We start from the raw sequence: 19,376 nt of genomic DNA, 5'->3' as shown, positions 1-19,376 counted from the left end.
AAATAGCCCATCCAGCCAACCACCTACCTACCTCATCCCCATATTTGTTTTTCTGCTCATTTGCACACCAGTATTTCTACTTGCACATCATCTGCACATCTATCACTCGTGTAAATTGCTAAATGGTAATTACTTTGCCACCATTGGCCTATTTATTGCCCTCATTTGCACACACTGTATACAGACTTTTCTGTTGTGTTATTGACTGTACGTTTGTGTAACTGTTGTCGCGCTTTATCTTGGCCACGTCACAGTTTTAAATGAGAACTTGTTCTCAACTGACCTACCTGGTTAAATAAAGGTAAAGAAAATAATAACAGCAGCTAATGGGGATCCATAATGAAGGTCTGAGGCAAAGATGAACGGAGCAAAGTACAGAGAGATCCTTGATGAAAACGTGCTCCAGAGCACTCAGGACCTCAGACTGGGGCGTAGGTTGACCTAACATGACAATCACCGTATGCACACAGCCAAGACAACGCAGGAGGGCTTCGGGACAAGTCTCTGAAAGTCCTTGAGTGGGCCTGGCAGAGCCAAGACTTGAACCCAATCGAACATGTCTGGAAAGACCTGAAAATAGCTGTGCAGCAATGCTCTCCATCCAACCTGACAGTGCTTGATGGGATCTGCAGAAAGGAATGGGAGAAACGCCCCAAATACATGTGTGCTAAGCTTGTAGAGTCATAACCAAGAAGTCCCCAGGCTGTAAACGCTGCCAAAAGTGCTTAAACCAAGTAGAGCAAAGCATCTGAATACTTATGTAAATGTGATATTTCTGTTTATTTTTAATGCATTTGCAAAAATATTGAAAAACCTGTTTCTGCTTTTCTGTTATGGGGTATTGTGTGTAGATTTAGGTCAATTTTGGAACAAGGCTGTAACATAACAAAATGTGGAAAAATACTTTCCAAATGCACTGTGTATTCTCTTGAATTCCTCCATTTTCCCAGTCGTAGTCTAGACTACATGCCCATGATCGAAGGTGGGCTGCTGCATTGATTTCAAATGGGTCGCCGTCAGAACAACAGCCTACAGCCCAACGTCTGTTTTTAACCATGCGAAGTACGGACTATCACAACAATTCTTCGATTTACCTTTCTACAACCGATCCACTTAATCGCTAAACGACATTTGATTCATTTGAACCACCAACCATGCATTTTGTTTAACTCTAATCAGCTGTAAGCAACAAAGATGAAAAAAATTCCGAAAAACTGAATTCCGAAACACAATCCAGTTTATAAATGTACTAGAATGTTGTTGCATTCATGACAAGACATTATCGCTTTTCATTAATTTGAAACATTTAAAAAAACTGATATTATGAGGTATTGTGTACAGGCCAGTGACAAAACCTCAATTTAATCTTTATGGAACAAAAGGAACATTTGCTGTTTAACTGGGAGTCTCGTGAGTGAAAACATCCGAAGATCAAAGGTAAACGGTTCATTTGATTGCTTTTCTGATTTTCGTGACCAAGCTTCCTGCTGCTAGCTGGACACAATGCTATCGATAAACTTACAAACTCTTGTCTTGCTTTGGCTGTAAAGCATCATTTCAAAATCTGAGATGACAGGGTGATTAACAAAAGGCTAAGCTGTGTTTCACTATATTTCACTTGTGATTACATGAATATGAATATTTTCTAGTAATATTTTTTTGACTGTTGCGCTATGCTAATTAGTGTAGTTTATGACAATTCTCCCGGAACACATTATGGAAGAAATCAAGGTGTGAATACTTTCTAAAGGCACTGAATGTTCAAAAAAAAGGTGACATAATGAATATCTAGATTCTTCAATGGAGATCATATGTGCGTTCCTTATTGGTAAGTGTTATATTTTTATTTTTTATTTTTTAAACAGTGTCTTAAGAATCTACCATTCTGTGTTGTAGTGAAAAGCCTCACCTCCTTATAGCTGGTGATTTCCGTCTCGTAATCCCGGTTGTACTTGCGGATCTTCTGCCGCAGGGTGCTGAGGGCTTTGGCGTTGTTCTTGTTCATCTTCTTCTTGCCTTCTTTGTCCTCCCAAAGCTGTAGGGAAACATGAAACATGTCTTTAGGGATAGTGTTAAGAGTGTGTCTTCATAAATCACAGCGTTCCGGTCATTACTTCATGTTTTCTTTATCGATAACGTCTGCGTATATTTTTTCATTTTCATAGTTTGGAAAACCTCACATCAATAGATCAAGACCTTGGGACTACAAGGTTCTCTCTGAAATGTTTGTAAAATGTGTTAGTAACAATTGATCTTTAGATGGTTTTTCATACAAATACAACATTTTAACTTGGCAACACAAGGGTCAATGTGCAAACCAATTACAAGCCAGAACAAATACATATCACATTTAGTTTGTTCCTACGAGCACTACACAATGGATTAAAATAAACAAATCTTGAGGAGTTGGTTGTTTGAATGAGCTGTGCAGTGCTAGAGCAAAAACCATAATGCGCATCCATGGTGGGGCCCCATGAAGAAGTTTGGGAAACCGTGATCGAGGCTAGTCCGCAATAATGGCTGGCAAGCAACAACAACAAAAAAGTAAATGGTGTTGTCATGATGTTAACACATTTACTAATGTATTTGACGATGTGTTCTGACTATCTAATGAAACAAAAATAGAACTGTTTGGCCATAATGACCATCATTATGTTTGGAGGAAAAAGGGGGAGGCTTTCAAGCCAAAGAACACCATCCCAACCGTGAAGCACGGGGGTGGCAGCATCATGTTGTGGGGTTGCTTTGCTGCAGGAGGGACTGGTGCACTTCACAAAATAGATGGCAACATGAGGATGGAAAATGATGTGGATATATTAAAGCAACATCTCAAGACATCAGTCAGGAAGTTAAAGCTTGGTCACAAATGGGGCTTCCAAATGGACAATGACCCCAAGCATACATCCAAAGTTGTGGCAAAATGGCTTAAGGACAACAAAGTCAAGGTATTGGAGTAGCCATCACAAAGCCCTGACCTCAATCCCATAGAACATTTGCGAGCAGAACTGAAAAAGTGTGTGTGAGGAAGCAGGCCTATAAACATGACAGTTACACCAGCTGTCAGGAGGAACGGGCTAAAATTCACCCAACTTATTGTGGGAAGCTTGTGGAAAGCTAACCAAAATGGTTGACCCAAGCCCATTGCACCCCCCTAAAAAAACTGATTGACAACATGTCTCAGGATTTTGATACTCTGCACTTTAGGTACCTTTAAGGCGAGACCCTTAATGGGTTATGAAATAAAAATCCACTACAAAACAATTCTGAGACCTGAAAACTGATGTTCATATCTCAGAAATATGCTTTGCGCTAGAACCTTACAGTCCCAAGATGTCACAGGCTGACATTTGAGCAGTTTGACATGCAGAGAAAGTGTGAACTGTGGAGGTTTACCTGATTCAAATAGTCCTCCAGGTCAGCCAGAAGACGGATGTAGAAAGGGGGCACCCCTTCCTTGTCCACTATAGTCTTGCTTTTGAGGAACGCTCGACATAGCTGCTCAAACTCCTCCAGACACTTGGACATGTCTCGGATCTTCATGGCATTGCGGATCGTCTTGATCAGGTTTGTCAGCTCCTCAAACCTGGGATATAAGAATTGGTTAGATGGCATAGTCCAGGGCAGGCATACTAACTAACAACAGATACTGTCTGAGGGAGTCTAGTCAAGGGGCACTAGTCAGGTCTCAGATACAGTACCAGTCAAAAGGTAGGACACACCTATTCATTCAAGGTTTTTTACAGACAGACAGCAAAACAAATGAGTGGGACTAAGCCCAAATCAGATGAGATAGCTGCACAATGCTGTGGTAGCCATGCTAATTAAGTGTGCCTTGAATTCTAATTAAATGAAGTTCTTGAAATCTTCCGCATTGACTGACTGTCTTAAAGTAATGATGGACTGCCATTTATCTTTGCTTATTTGAGCTATTCTTTCCATAGCCCTATTTGGTAAAAGACCCAAGTCCAGATTATCTTCTGTATACCACCCCTACCTTGTCACAACACAACTGACTGGCACAAACACATTAAGGAAAGAAATGACACAAATGAACTTAAGGCACACCAGTTACTTGAAATGCATTCCAGGTGACTACACCTAAGCTGGTTGAGAGGCAAAGGGTGGGCTACCCTACTTTTAAGTTTCTCAAATATAAAACATATTTGGGTTTATTGAACACTTTTTTTCGTTACATGATTCCATGCGAGTTCTCATTATTCTACAATGTAGAAAACGGTAAAAATAAAGAGAAACCCTGAAATGAGTAGGTGTCCAACCTTTTGACTGGTACTGTATGTTTATGCTGTACAGCCAACTCCTAAGGGTGGTAGCCTGGTCCCAGATCAGTTATGCCCAGGTTGCATATTTTGGGGAATATTCATAGGTAGAAACTTTCCGTGGGAATTAACGGGAATATGCTAATGAATATTAATACCATTTAAATGTTGATGTTTTTTTGCATTGGACATATTTACCATATCACATGAGACAAACATTTGACCTTATAAGTAGACAATTGCAAATGATTAAATCCTTCCATCAGAAAACAATAATAATTTAATTATGAATTGAACTGGAATTAAATTGGTTGACTCTTCACATGGGATGATTTCACTGAACAACAAAAGAGAATATTGAATGATCCCCAATTATCCATCGCATGTCTCAAACATTTAACATACATCTGTAAAATGATCGTCTAGAAACTAAAGCTTTGGTCGTCTTCCTCTCAGGTTTCCATCTCTTCTCACTGGACCTCCTCAATGTCCACCTCTTGAACATCAGACTCTGAGGCCTCATCTTCACTGTCACTTTCCAACCTTGAGGATAACTCGTTGTCAGGCTCAAAAAGCCTCACATTTGCCCAGACAGCCACCAATTTTTCAACCCTTGGACCAGTTGCACTCTAAGGTGGCTGATGTTGGTGGAATTTGGAGGATGATGGATATATTGTCACGACTGCCAAATTGCATCTCCATCCCAAGACCTTGCTTGGAAGTCTACTTTGCCAGACTGCCATGAACCTCGCCCTCATCCAGGCCAGGGTGGCAAGTCACAGTAGGGATTGCACCATAAGCCTTGATCTCTGCACCAGACAGGATGCTCTTGCCAGCGTACTTGGGGTCCAACATGTACACTGTGGCGTGTATGGGCTTCAGGCAGAAGTCTTCTCCCTTTTTTATGCATTTCAGAACTGCAGTTTCCTCTGCTTGGAGCAACAGTGAAGTGGGCAGTATGGAGTTCTTCTCTTACATCTGCAAGCAGTCTGAACATCAGACAGGATGGCATTTCTCCCTCAATCCGTGCAATGGCTACTGCTATAGGTTTCAGGAGTTTCAGACTGCTTACCACTCTCTCCCAAAATACATCATCCAGGAGGATCCTCTTGATGGGGCTGTCCATAATCGACAGACTGTGATATCACCATTTCTTGGAGACTCCTGCCCCCCCTGTCAAACATGATGACGACAACACCACCCCAATGGGTGTTGCTGGATAGCTTCAATGTGGTGTTCTTATTCTTCTCACTTTGCTTGGTAGATTACTTGTATAACTTTATGACCTTTCACATACCTAACCATTTCATTGGCTCTCTTGTAGAGGGTATACATTGTTGTCAGTTCCATGATGTCCTTGAGGAGCATATTCAATGCATGAGCAGCACAGCCAATGGGTGTGCTGAGGGTAGGACTCCACTTTAGACCGAGCAGTCTTCATGTTCGCAGCATTGCCGGTCACCAGTAGAAATACTTTCTGTGGTCCAAGGTAATTGAGGACTGTCTTCAGCTCATCTGCAATGTAGAGACCGGTGTGTGTTGTCCCTTGTCTCTGTGCTCTTGCAGAATACAGGTTGAGGGGTGGAGATGATGTAGTTAATTATTCCTTGCCCACGAACATTTGACCAACCATCAGAGATGATTGCAAGAGTCTCCTTTTTCTATGATTTGCTTGACCTTCACTCGAACTCTGTTGAACTCCACATCCAGCAAATGATTAGATAAAGCATGTCTGGTTGGAGGAGTGTATGCTGGGCGAAGAACATTCAGAAATATTTTCCAATACACATTGCCTGTGAGCATCAGAGGTGAACCAGTTGCATACACAGCTTGAGCAAGACATTCATCAGCATTTCTCTGACCACGTTCCTCCATTGAGTAAAAAGAAAATCTGATCTCATCTGATTCCAGTAAGACCATGAGCTGTTGCTATCGATAAGGTGTCGTCTTCATCATTTTCACCTCAAATAGCAGAGACCTGTCAGAAGTTGCTTGTTGTGAGCGCTGAGAGAACTTTATGCACTTGGCCAGATGATTCTGCATCTTTGTTGCATTCTTCACATATGATTTGGCACAGTATTTGCAAATGTACAAAGCTTTTCCTTCTACATTAGCTGCAGTGAAATGTCTCCACACATCAGATAATGCCACGGGTGCGCACTGTCTTGTAAAGAGTAGAAAAAATACATTTGCAAAAACTAAGTAGCAGAAATTGTTACGTTAGAATGACTTAAACACTACTGTGGGCTACTATTTACTAGTCAACAACAAATCATGTATGTCCTATAAAATAGTTTTACCCCACCCAGTATTGTAATCAAAACTTACCAGAAAGCATGTAGTCCTTGGCTCAAACAGTGTAATAGTGTGGGCTCAACAGCATCTCATTAGTGTGCAAGATCTTGAGAATCAGCTGTACATGTGATGGCAGATTACACTGCACATCCCCATATTGTTAGCATCTCCACTTACACATCTGCACATTTATCACTCCAGTGCTAATGCTAAATTGTAATTATTTCACCTCTATGGCCTATTTATTGCCTTACCTCCCAAATCTTACTACATCTGCACACACTGTACATAGATTCTTCCTACTGTGGTATTGATTGTACGTTCAGACTGCTTCGCTTCATCTTGGCCAGGTCGCAGTTGTAAATGAGAACTTGTTCAACTGGCCTACCTGGTTAAAAAATAAATAATCCAAGAGTGCACTGTGCATGTAGAGGGTTGCAGTTCCATTGAATTGCCTTGTGTATCCCACAAAAAAGGTTCACTGTTATAAGATAACTTTGATGAATTTAAGCACAATTCCCCAAATTCCCGTGCTTAACTTCCCATGGAAAATTTCCAAGAAGGTTTCTGACCCTTTGCAACCCTAGTTATGCCTATGCTGTATTACCAACTCCTATGATGGTTGATAGCCAAAGGGCATAATAACTACCATAGGAGCTGACTGTACAGCACAACAAGATCAGGGACAAGGCTTAGATGGTTCTTTGGATCATGAAGTAGAGTAAACGCCTGACCTCTTGTCCTTGGCACTGCGCACCACTCTCTTGGTGTCCTCCTCATCGTCACTAAGTAGCAATGACCTGCAGGGACCAAATGTGGAAAAGTGAGAGAGCTGTAGAAAACAACAGTTAGCGTGACTGAGGTTGACGAGAGAAAGTAGTACTGACTGCTTGGTGAAAGTAGCTCCAGGTGCTTTAGGGGTGATCTCGTCAGCCGACGAGGAGGATTCGGACTCACTGTCGGACCCGGTGGCAAAGAAACGTGACATTGCTGAAGGCTGCCGTCAATCTGTGGAAGTGGAATAATGGTATTTTACAATGAGGTTCAAACATCTAGTGCGAAGGAGCAACATGAAATTACAGATAACATTTTTGTACTATTCTAGAACCCACTTTCCTGACCACATACTGTATTTATCTGTAGAAATTCCACGTCAGATGTAGGCCTACATGCAACTGGAAAGCTAACACGTACCAGTTGATCTAGAAAAACAAGTGAAAATCCCCCACATCATTATTGAAATGATGCAGCTGGCTAGCTAGATGTTAAAGTTTGTCTCATGGCACAAGACTAATAGCTAAATTTCTAGTTAACACTTGCCCTGCGAACAACAGCTAGTTAATGTAAGCTATGTCTGATTGATGTACAAGTCATAACCAAAAATATGGAATATCCTCCCTGGCAAAATTGCTGATATGCCAATCTTATCATGGTCAGAGCAGCTAGTCAGCTATCTGACAAAGTTGTATAAATGGCTGACAAGCTAGCATGCTAACACTAATGTTAGCTTCCAGTAAGCAGAAAAGCATATGGTAGGGCACTACCAGAGCCATATATTTAGAGGTAGGCCAACTTTTAGAATTTTGTTCTAATTTTAAACATTCAGTTACATAGTATTTGTTTAAATATTCCCATGTAATGTAATTACATGGCTCATTTAGAATGTTAGTCACTTAAATGCACCATAATGCTCAGTCTAGACACTTTTGTATAGTATATAAAAAAAAAATATATATATATATATTCCCCGTGTAATTGACAGTTGGCCTCTGCAGTCCCCAACAACCGGATGTTCCATTTCCCCCGAAAACCAGAACAAGAGCCTGTGACGCGCGACTTCTGGACGTAAACAAGGTGGCACTCCATATTAAAACACCTCCTCCACATTTACTGGATTGGTTGAACAGTGCAGAAGAACCTCTCAACATTGCATTTTTGTCAAGACCAGTATGTAGGGGGATCTAGTTTCAGGTGTTTTTTTTTACACCTGCCACGTTAGGTTAATAGGGAGCTAACATGGCTGCCACACAATGTTGTAGTGTCATGTAAATGCATCAATGCAGAAACCCCATTGACAACTCTAAATACATAGCTACAGATTGTCATACAGATCAAGACAGCAATGTCATCATGACATTGTGCACTTTGGAGTGGACCCACCCAGCTCAATGAATGAGAGAAGACCAATGAAGAGGCGAAGTGAGAGGTTTTAATCCGCCCAAAACAATAAGCCCACGGAGAATGGAGGTTAATGAGTGTCGAATTTGGTCAACAAGAAATTGAACTGCTAATTTGTTGAGAGGCTTATTTGATTGAATAGAAGTTTAATAGTGGTTAGGTTGTTACTGATATAAGTTGAAGCTCATGGCATTTCGGCCACTTTGAAAAATGTAACTTTACATAGGAATAATGCTCGTCAGAGATTAGTGTTGCACAGTATACCAAAACGTCAGTACTTTTCAGATACAAGAACACAAAAAATGGTTTGGTAATAAATTTGTATCTTCTTTCGGTACTTCTGTCAAACATGTCAGATGTCATATTCAAATTAAGAGGCTTGAATCTGTCCAGTAATTTGTCTGAATCTTCCTTTAGGGGGCTGTAGCTAGTCAGGCTACTTGTGCATGCAGCTGAGAGTGCGAGCTACGAGTCTCAGATATAGTTTTGCATAAGGAAAATGTAAGTATTCTTTTGATATTTAATGTGGCGCTTTATTTTTTTGAAGAAATAATATAATAATATATGCCATTTAGCAGACGCTTTTATCCAAAGCGACTTACTGTAATATACAGTGAACAAAAATATAAACGCAACATGTAAAGTGTTAGTACCATGTTTCATGAGCTGAAATAAAAGATCCAGAAATGGTCCATTGTCACAAAAACCTGATTTCTCTAAAAATCTGCTCAAATTTGTTTACATTCCTGTTAGTCAGCATTTCTCCTTTGCCAAGATAATCCATCAAGAACCTGATTAAACGGCATGATCATTACACAGGTGCACCTTGCGCAGGGGACAATGTACAGTCACTTATATTTTGTAACGCCACAGATGTCTCAAGTCGAGGGTGCGTGCAATCGGCATGTTGACTGCAGGAATGTCAACCAGAGCTTTTGCCAGAGAATTAAATGTTAATTTCTCTACCATACGCCGCCTCAAACTTAATTTGAGTGAATTTGGCAGTACGTCCAACCAGTCTCACAATCGCAGACAATGTGTATGGCTTCGTGTGGTTTGCTGATGTCAACGTTGTGAACAAGAGTGCCCCATGTCACAAGAATCTGTACACAATTCCTGGAAGTTGAAAATATCCCAGTTCTTCCATGGCCCGCATACTCACCAGACATGCCATCCATTGAGCATATTTGGGGATGCTCTGGATTGGCATGTACAGCGTGGTCCAGTTCCGGCCAATATCCAGCAACTTCGCACAGCCATTGAAGAGTGGAACATCTCATAGGCCACAAACAACCGAATCAACTCTATGCAAAGGAGATGTGTCGCACTGCTTAAGGCAAATGCTGGTCACACTAGATTGTGACTGGTTTTCTGGTCCACGCCCCTACCCTTTTAAAGATCTGTATTCCCAGGCATGTAAAATCCATAGATTAGGGCCAATTAAAATGTATGTCAATTGACCGATTTCCTTCTATTAATCGTAACTAAGTACAATCTCAAATCACTGCGTTGATATATGTTCAGTATAGAATTTGTTTTATTTGTTCTACCAGTTATCAACATGTTCAAAGTTGTTTTATTAAACCAAGTGGTTATTCTGCATCTTTAGCGAATAGGCATATTTCTTTGCCATGGTATCATTTTGTATTGAGTAGCGTTTTGGTATCGAAGTCAAACATGTGGCATTGTGACAACACTAAGAGAGAGGACTCAATGACATAACCCATTCTAGAATGGACACAGCAATTGGGGGCATCCACCATTTTAAAAGTAGTCAACTGGTTGGGGATTCCTTTGAGTCCGGATCAAAACAGCCAATGAAGAAAATTCACTACTTTTAAATGGAGATTGCCTTAATCACACGTATCTGCCCTCTCATTGACTAGAATGGTCCCACCTAAACTCGCCTCCTCCCGTATGCCTTCCATCTTTGAGGACATGCATTTCCATTGTTAAAGCAATCACTCGAATATCTTGTCAATAGACAATCTTTGGATTCAATTTGAAATAGACAATATGGCGGCGTACGCATTGCTAGATTAATTCATGGGGGAAAACATTCGTTTTAATAACGGAGCATTTTCTAAATTCCAACGTACCATCTGCAACTGGACATTTTAGAATAAATGTTTGGCCGAATCGAGAACTAAGATGGTAGAAAAATACTGAAAAAACAAATAGTTTTGGATCGGCAAACTCCCAGTAGAAATGGATACCAAATATTTGGTTAAAAATCACATTATCGGGTGTAAGAATCTGTAGCTGGCAATAAATACATGGCTCTGGGCACGATCATCCATTATTGGCAGAGTAAGTCTGCCTATTAATTAATTCAGAAACTAGTTACCAAGTAAACTAACCATTGGTTTCACATATTCGTCGCACTGTGAAACGGTAAAGGGTATACCTAACAAACAAGATCGCTTCCTTTTCAAGGCAACGACGACGACCCGCCAGCTAGTGTGCTGCTGACGCACTACTACTAGGCCCAGACATGCCTAGACAAAACGTTACCAGCAAATGTAAATTAAACACAGCTCAAACTAATCATTACAAGGGACTCACCTATGTCCAGGAAAAACCTTCTGTTGTGTGTCTGACCAGTTGGGAATGATTTCTACTCCACCTTTGCAATTTTACGGGTACAGCACTCGAGTGCAAAGCCTCTGTCAGGCACTGGTTTCAGGAAAGGGGTATAACGTGGTTCCAGGGACGTGACGTCACTTCCTCTGCTTCTTCAGGGGGGTTTATCGGCGGTTGGCATCCAACGTTATGGTGCATTACCGCCACCAACTGTACTGGAGTGTGGGCCAGAGACAGAGAGAAATTAAATGATAACAAAATATTTGAGATTATATCTGATCACGTTCTAATCAATAAACGAATTTGCTGTTTCCCCTTCTCCCTCATACTAGATCTCAACCTAAAAATAAACGTTAAAACATTATTTATTTTTTAATGACTGGAAATTAGAAATTAATGGGTGAGACTACAATTAGTGTAGCTTATTAAGTTGCAACAGTATGGCCATCATCTCAGCCTTATATACAGCCAGATGATCTGCAATACGTTTCCTGACTCTCACCTCACGTTCCTGCACTTCAAATACTGACCCAGTGCGTCCTGTCCTTGCATCTTTAAAACCATCTGTGTAAAAGGCCATAAAATCCTGATGCACAGTATCCAGACATCTCTTAAACCAATCAGATGGATCAACACCCTCCCTATCTTTCTTTAGTCTCTCCAACACTTCTAGATCATATCAAATGTTATTGGTCACATAGACATGGTTAGCAGATGTTATTGCGAGTGTAGCGAAGTGGCCAATGATTTCAAGTCTGTATATAGACAGCAGAGTTAGTGATGGCTGTTTAACAGTCTGATGGCCTTGAGATAGAAGCTGTTTTTCGGTCCCAGATTTGATGCACCTGCACTGACCTCGCCTTCTGGATGGTAATGAGGTGAACAGGCTGCTTGGGTGGTTGTTGTCCTTGATGATCTTTTTGGCCTTCCTGCGACATCGAGTGCTGTAGGTGTACTGGAGGGCAGGCAGTTTGCCCCCGGTGATGCGTGGGGCAGACCTCACTACCCTCTGGAGAGCCTTGCAGTTGTGGGCGGTGCAGTTGCCATATCATGCGGTGTTACAGCCCAACAGGATGCTGCTCTCAATTGTGCATCTGTAAAGGTTTGTGAGGGTTTTAGGTGACAAGCCAAATTTCTTCAGCCTACTGAGGTTGAAGAGATGCTGTTGCGCCTTCACCACAATGTCTGTGTGGGTGAACCATTTCAGTTTGTCAGTGATGTTTACGCTGAGGAACTGAAAACTTTCCACCTTCTCCACTGCTGTCCTGTCAATGTGGATAGGGGGGTGCTTCCTCTGCTGTTTCCTGAAGTCCACGATCATCTCCTTTGTTTTGTTGACGTTGAGTGAGAGGTTGTTTTCCTGACACCACACTCTGAGTGCCCTCATCTCCTCCCTGTAGGCTGTCTCGTCGTTATTGTTAATCAAGCCTACTACTACTGTAGTGACGTCTGTTAACTTGATGATTGAGTTGGAGGCATGCATGGCCACGCAGTTATGGGTGAACAGGGTGTACAGGAGGGGGCTGAGCATGCACCCCCTCTCCACACCACATTACCTTACTTCTATCCTGGCCCTCCAACCCTCTCTTCTAGATCCAATATCTGACACAGATTATTTTACTGAACCTTAATTTAACTATGCAAGTCAGTTAAGAACAAATTCTTATTGACAATGACGCCACCCCGGCCAAATCCTAACCCAGACAATGCTGGGCCAATTGTGCGCCGCCCTATGGGACTCCCAATCACGGCCGATTGTGATACAGCTTGGAATCGAACCAGGGTCTGTAGTGACGCCTCTAGCACTGAGATGCAGTGCCGTAGACCGCAACGGCACTCGGGATTATAGTAGTTCACTACCACTAGCACACCTCCTCTCAACCAGCCATCTTTGCTGAAGAAAATCTCCAGCCTTGGAGCGTCAAAATAGTGTCAAATTCGCAATGGGAACCACTCGATATGATTGGTCATCGCCCAGCGGTCGCCGTTGGGAAAAGTTTAGATTTTTCACCGCCTCCCACACCACCTCCGCACCGCCCAAAGGTCCCCCACCCTCTCCGCTTCTCACCCCTTTCCTTCCATTGAAATGTATGTGAAGCGGTGTTACTCCCACCGTTATTTGTACCAATATGTTCCATACTTCCATACCACAAATGCGCTCCTTGAGTGACAAGGAGCGGGGCTAGGTATGTGTGGAAAGCGGCATGGAGATTACTCAAGTAGCTAAGTAAACTATAAAAATGGACGTTACACACGGTGTATCACATTTAACAAACCAAACATTCAAATACCGTTATAAGGTAAAGTAAAAACCCAAACCGGTCCCTGCAACAACACCGGTATATCGTAAAGTACGAATGAATTCATTCACATGGCAGAATACAATTTAACTCTTAATTGCATGATAAAATAAATAATACTACAAAACAAACATACATTTAAGGAACTATTGTTGTGGATGTTGTTATGAATTGCTGTTCAATAATTGAGTAATGTAGGGGATGGATGATCTTTGAGCTTGTTCAGTTCTTGCTCTGACAGGTCTGAGTTCTTGTGAGTGTTTTTCTTCCAGAGGTTGTGATGATGGGTTGTGGTAGGAAGTTCCTGTTGTCAGACTGGAGGCAGAGTGCTGGGCTCTTCTCTCAATCAATGGACAGAGGTTGGGGGTTGAGTGTGCTGATGTGTAGCTGCTGTATCATGGTCCCATGGATATTCCAGCATGCTCACTTCTGTATCCACTCCAATTGTCCAGTCATGGTTGAGGTGAGATAGTGTCATTCGGGGGCGCTGTCTTCTAGTACAGACCCGAAGTTGGTAGTGTTGATGGTGACGAGGCCGGTGTTTGGGAATGGAATCCACAAGCCTGGCAGTGCATTGGCCATGGGTATGTTCTTTCCACTGAGCCACAGAGAACCACAAAAAGTTTCTGGTTAGCATTTTCCACCTGCCGGTCCACTTCAGGTCATCCTGGATGGCAGCAGTTTAACATCAGATGTTGCTTGCAGAGTGTGTCCATTTGGGTACAGGGGTCCCAAAGGGGTCGGGTTGATTGTAGAGCAAACGATGCAGGACTATGCACTTGTTTGGGTTGAGCTGCATAGAACGCTCATCCACCTCGGAGCACGTCTTTTCGAGACTGTGTTGAAGTCTGGAGAGCCGCCCCACCCTAATACACCTGTAATGTTCATGTCATCACTGTATTTCCACCTGAACTTCTGAAGTGCAGTGTCGACGAGGGACAGGAAGACAAGGGGTCCAAGAAGTGTGACTTGAGCCACTCTAATCAAATCAAATGTTATTTGTCACATGTGCTGAATAGGTGTAGACAGGTGTAGACAGAGAAATGCTTATTTACAAGCGCTTACACAACAATGCAGTCTTAAGAAAAATAAGTATGATGTAAAAAAATAGATAAGTAAAAAAATAAATAATTAAAGAGCAGCAGTAAAATAACAGTAGTGAGGCTATATACAGGGGGTACCGGTACAGAGTCAAGGTGAGGGGGCACAGGTTAGTCGAGGTAATTGAGGTAATATGGACATGTAGGTTGAAGAGTTATAGTTACTATGGATAGATAATAACCAGAGAAGCATCAGTGTCAAGGGGGAGGGGGGGGGGGAACAATACAAATAGTCTGGGTAACCATTTTATTAGCTGTTCAGAAGTCTTATGGCTTCGGGGTAACAGCTGTCATGCACTCTTCACGACTGTCTTGGTGTGTTTCGACCATGAAGTTTTGTTGGCGATGTGGACACCAAGTAACTTGAAGCTCTCAACCTGCTCCACTGCAGCCCTGTCGAAGAGAATGGGGGAGTGCTCAGTCCTCCTTTTCCTGTATTCCACAATCATCTCCTTTGTCTTGATCACGTTGAGGGAGAGGTTGTTATCCTGGCACCACACGGTCAGGTCTCTGACCTCCTCCCTATAGGCTGTCTTATCGTTGTCGGTGATAAGGCCTACCATTGTTGTGTCGTCGGCAAACTTGATGATGGTGTTGGAGTCGTGCCTGGCCATGCAGTCATGGGATGAACAGGGAGTACAGGAGGGGACTGAGCACACACCCCTGAGGGGCCCCTGTGTTGAGGATCAGTGTGGCTGATGTGTTGTTACCTACCCTTACCACCTTAGGGCGGCCTGTCATGAGCTTTGAGGGCACTATGGTGTTGAACGCTGAGCTGTAGTCAATGAATAACATTCTCACGTAGGTGTTCTAGAAATAATATTGTACTTCACAGGCTACTGTGGAATTGTATTGGTCATAATGACATTAACTTTGTTTTCAATAGACTGCCACCGTGAGTAATGGAACCTCCGCTGTTTATGCTTTTCATTTCTAATCCAGAACTTGGTCAGTCAATTACCCTCTGCTTCCATTTGGAGATGAAGCTACAGACCTAGGGGATAAGGGACTCTGACTCCTCGCGGAATCAGGCACTTTGTTACCACTGTAAGGTCAACTTTGTTGAAGGCTTTAGCTAAATCTGTTGTAATTGATTCTCTAGCCAGACCTTTGCTGGGGCTGCCAGCAATTGAAGCATTGCAACTCATTGAGAGAGTGAGCGAACTGGAGGTGAGGTTTTCAAAAATAAATTCCCAAAAGTGTTTTCTGACCTAGGAAGGCTAGAAGGTAACTACAAAATCCACCTGAAAGAGGATGCTGTCCCCTATGCCCTTTCCACCCCCCACCATGCCTATATCTTTATTGGCCAAGTAAAGGAAGAGTTGGGGAGGATGGAAGAAATTGGGGCTGTGTCTAAAATAGAGAGTACCACTGACTGGTGTGCAGGGATGGTAGTGGTCCCAAAATCCAATGGGGACATAAGGGTCTGTGTGGACATGACTAACTTGAATGAGGCACACTGCAGAGAGAGGCACATCTTACCATCAGTGGAGCAGTCACTGGCTCAGATGGATGGCTCACGAGTCTTCACAAAGCTGGATGCCCTCTCAGGTTTCTGGCAGATACCGCTGTCATCAGAGAGTAGGGCACTCACAACGTTTATAACACCGCTTGGCCGTTACTGTTTTAATGTTTTGCCATTTTGAATCGCTTCCGGTCCTGAGCATTTCCAAAGACGTATGTCCCAGCTGTTGGATGGGCTGAGTGGCGTCATAGTCCACGCGGACGATGTGCTCGTGTGCGGAAGGGACAGAGCAGAACATGATGTAAGGCTCACAGCAGTTCTGACCCGACTCCAGAAGACTGGACTGACACTGACACAATGAAAAATGCACTGTTGCACAGTCAAAGGTCTTGTTCTTGGTACACAAAACAGGGCAGCTGGAATAGAGCCGGACACGGAGAAGATCAGCGCCATCACAGACATGCCCAGACCCCAGAATGTGGCTGAAGTCAGGACCTTCTAAGGCATGGCCACGTATGCGGGAAGTTCCTCCCACAGTTTTCAGATACAGCCAAACCCCTGAGACTTACTAGCCAAAGAGAATGACTCGTCACGGGGTCACATGCAACGGGTGGCGTTTGACAAAATCAAAGGAAATCTGGCCTCAGAGTGTGATGGCCCAGTACTGTCCCCACGCAAAGACAAAGGTATCAGCAGATGCATCATCCTTTGGGCTACAAGACCATGGTGCTTGCCTACGGAGCTGTGAGGGGAACGGCACCTCAGTACCTCCAGGCTCTGATCAGGCCCTACACCCAAACAAGGGCACTGCGTTCATCCACCTCTGGCCTGCTCGCCTCCCTACCACTGAGGAAGTACAGCTCCCGCTCAGCCCAGTCAAAACTGTTCGCTGCCCTGGCCCCCCAATGGTGGAACAAACTCCCTCACGACGCCAGGACAGCGGAGTCAATCACCACCTTCCGGAGACACCTGAAACCCCACCTCTTTAAGGAATACCTAGGATAGGTTAAGTAATCCCTCTCACCCCACCCCCCTAAGTTTTAGATGCACTATTGTTAAGTGACTGTCCCACTGGATGTCATAAGGTGAATGCACCAATTTGTAAGTCGCTCTGGATAAGAGCGTCTGCTAAATGACTTAAATGTAATGTAATGTAATGTAAATGGCTAGGGGCGGTCTTCACGCAGATGCATCATCCTTTGGGCTAGGGGCGGTCTTCACACAGATGCATCATCCTTTGGGCTAGGGGCGGTCTTCACACAGATGCATCATCCTTTGGGCTAGGGGCGGTTTTCACACAGATGCATCATCCTTTGGGCTAGGGGCGGTCTTCACACAGATGCAGGACAACATGGAGTGGCGTACAATAGCATATATCTCCCAAAGCTTATCCGACACAGAGCAAAGGTATGCACAAGTGGAGAAGGAGGCGTTGGCTATCACATGGGCAGGTGAAAGGCTCAGCCAATACATTATTGGCCTGCAGTTTACAGCAGAGACTGACCACAAACCACTGTTGGCTCGGTTAGGGACAAAAGCACTGGATGACTTTCCTCCCAGAGTTCTGCGTTTCCGCCTCAGATGAGTGACGGTCACCTACAAGATGGTGTATGTGGGAAGACAGTGATCATAGCAGATGCACCCCCAGGGCCCCAATTAACACATTGAGATAACCAAATTCAGACTGAGGCCTTAACAGTCGGTGTGGTGGCTTGGTCTAACGACTCAGGTTGCCAAGCTGGTGGCCCAGTGTGAGGTGTGTACAACAGAAAATGAAACGCACACCTATTTAGGCAAGGTGCTGGCTAGCGGAGTAGAAAACTTGGAAATAAAAGAGAGCTGCACACTCTAGGAGCTCAGATGCAAAATGTAATTACCAATGTTTCGACAGCCAAGCTGTCTTCATCAGGGTGTAATCACAAACACTACGGGATGACTCGTTTATATAGTGTCAAAAGACACAGGTGTCTGTAATCATGGCCAAGAGTGGCCTAATATCATTGGTTAATTCTTAAATATTAAAACGGCATACAAAGAACAGCATACAAACAACAAAACAAATGTATAGCATATGATCATAAATTAATTTGACTACAAAAGCTTACAAACAATTACAATGGCAAAGTCACAATAATCACAAGAATGGCTTCAGATCAAAGTCTACGTTGAGACCGAAGGGAGCAAGGGTCTTTAAGTTAAAGATCCAGGCAGCCTCTCATTTTAACAATAAATTATCAAGGTCACCCCCTCTCCTAGGGAGAATGACTTGTTCGATACCAATATAACGCAGAGACGAAATCGAGTGGCCTGCCTCCAAGAAGTGGGCCGCAACTGGATAAGTCAAGTTTTTGCACCTAATGGTGCTACAATGGTCTGAGATACGTACTTTTAATTGGCGCTTTGTTTTACCTACATAATTTTTACCACAAGGACAAGTTATAAGATAAATAACTGCCTTGTAGTGGAGCACGTGATAACACCTTTGATTGGGATCTGTTTCCCTGTTTGGGGGTGTTTGAAGGATCTACATTTATAAGTGCCATTGCATTGAGCATAGCCATTACACTTGTAGTTTCCATCCAGTAGGGGAGCAAATAGACGTTGTTCAGGAATATCTTGGGGTGGTAAATCAGAGTGTACCAAGGGAAGGTCCGAAAACACATTACAGAGACTATCATCGGATTTTAGAATGTGCCAATGTTTGTGAACAATTCCCTTAATTTGTTCAGAACACTTTGAATAGCGGGTAGTTAGAACACAAGAATGCGTCTTTTTGCGAGACTGACCTCAAGGTCAAGTCTCGTTTTCTTTTGAATTTTCTCAATGGCAATATTAATCTGATAATTTTTGTAGCCCCTCTCCTTGAACTTTCTTTGCGTCTCAGCGATATTTCTGTCGAAATCTGATCGTTTTTTGCAAATTCTTTTGATTCGACAGAATTGCTGTAGGGCAAACTATTTTTCAAGGGAAGCGGGTGACAACTATCTGTTTTGCATCACCCCTCCATAGAACAAAAAATATCATCAATATACAGTTTCCAAATAATGATGTTAGGCAAGAAAACATTTGAGAGGATTGAAAATAGACTGTTTCTCCATGTAACCCACATACAAATTAGCATTGTTAGGAGCCATGGGGGATCCCATAGCAGTACCCTTCGTCTGAATAAAGAAATCAT

General features: G+C 43.0%; 1 protein-coding gene across 3 annotated transcripts in view; it reads right to left on the bottom strand.

Annotated features, from left to right (window-relative positions):
* LOC124039925 (eukaryotic translation initiation factor 3 subunit C) overlaps nucleotides 1-11,474 on the bottom strand; it is a 36,652-nt gene extending 25,178 nt beyond the window's left edge. For all 3 annotated transcript variants that reach the window (XM_046356485.1, XM_046356486.1, XM_046356487.1), the window contains exons 1-5: nucleotides 11,316-11,474; nucleotides 7,460-7,580; nucleotides 7,307-7,372; nucleotides 3,394-3,583; nucleotides 1,910-2,035 (exon numbers count right to left, since the gene is read on the bottom strand). In XM_046356485.1, the coding sequence (XP_046212441.1) occupies nucleotides 1,910-2,035; nucleotides 3,394-3,583; nucleotides 7,307-7,372; nucleotides 7,460-7,560 (483 nt within the window). In that variant the 5' untranslated portion in view covers nucleotides 7,561-7,580; nucleotides 11,316-11,474. The remainder of the gene's footprint in view (nucleotides 1-1,909; nucleotides 2,036-3,393; nucleotides 3,584-7,306; nucleotides 7,373-7,459; nucleotides 7,581-11,315) is intronic.
* Between the last annotated feature and the right edge of the window lie 7,902 nt (nucleotides 11,475-19,376).

The sequence above is a fragment of the Oncorhynchus gorbuscha genome, linkage group LG07, assembly GCF_021184085.1.
Source record: "Oncorhynchus gorbuscha isolate QuinsamMale2020 ecotype Even-year linkage group LG07, OgorEven_v1.0, whole genome shotgun sequence".
NCBI classification, from domain to species: domain Eukaryota; kingdom Metazoa; phylum Chordata; class Actinopteri; order Salmoniformes; family Salmonidae; genus Oncorhynchus; species Oncorhynchus gorbuscha.
Note: the sequence above shows the minus strand (reverse complement) of the source record. Positions and strands in the feature narration are given on the sequence as shown.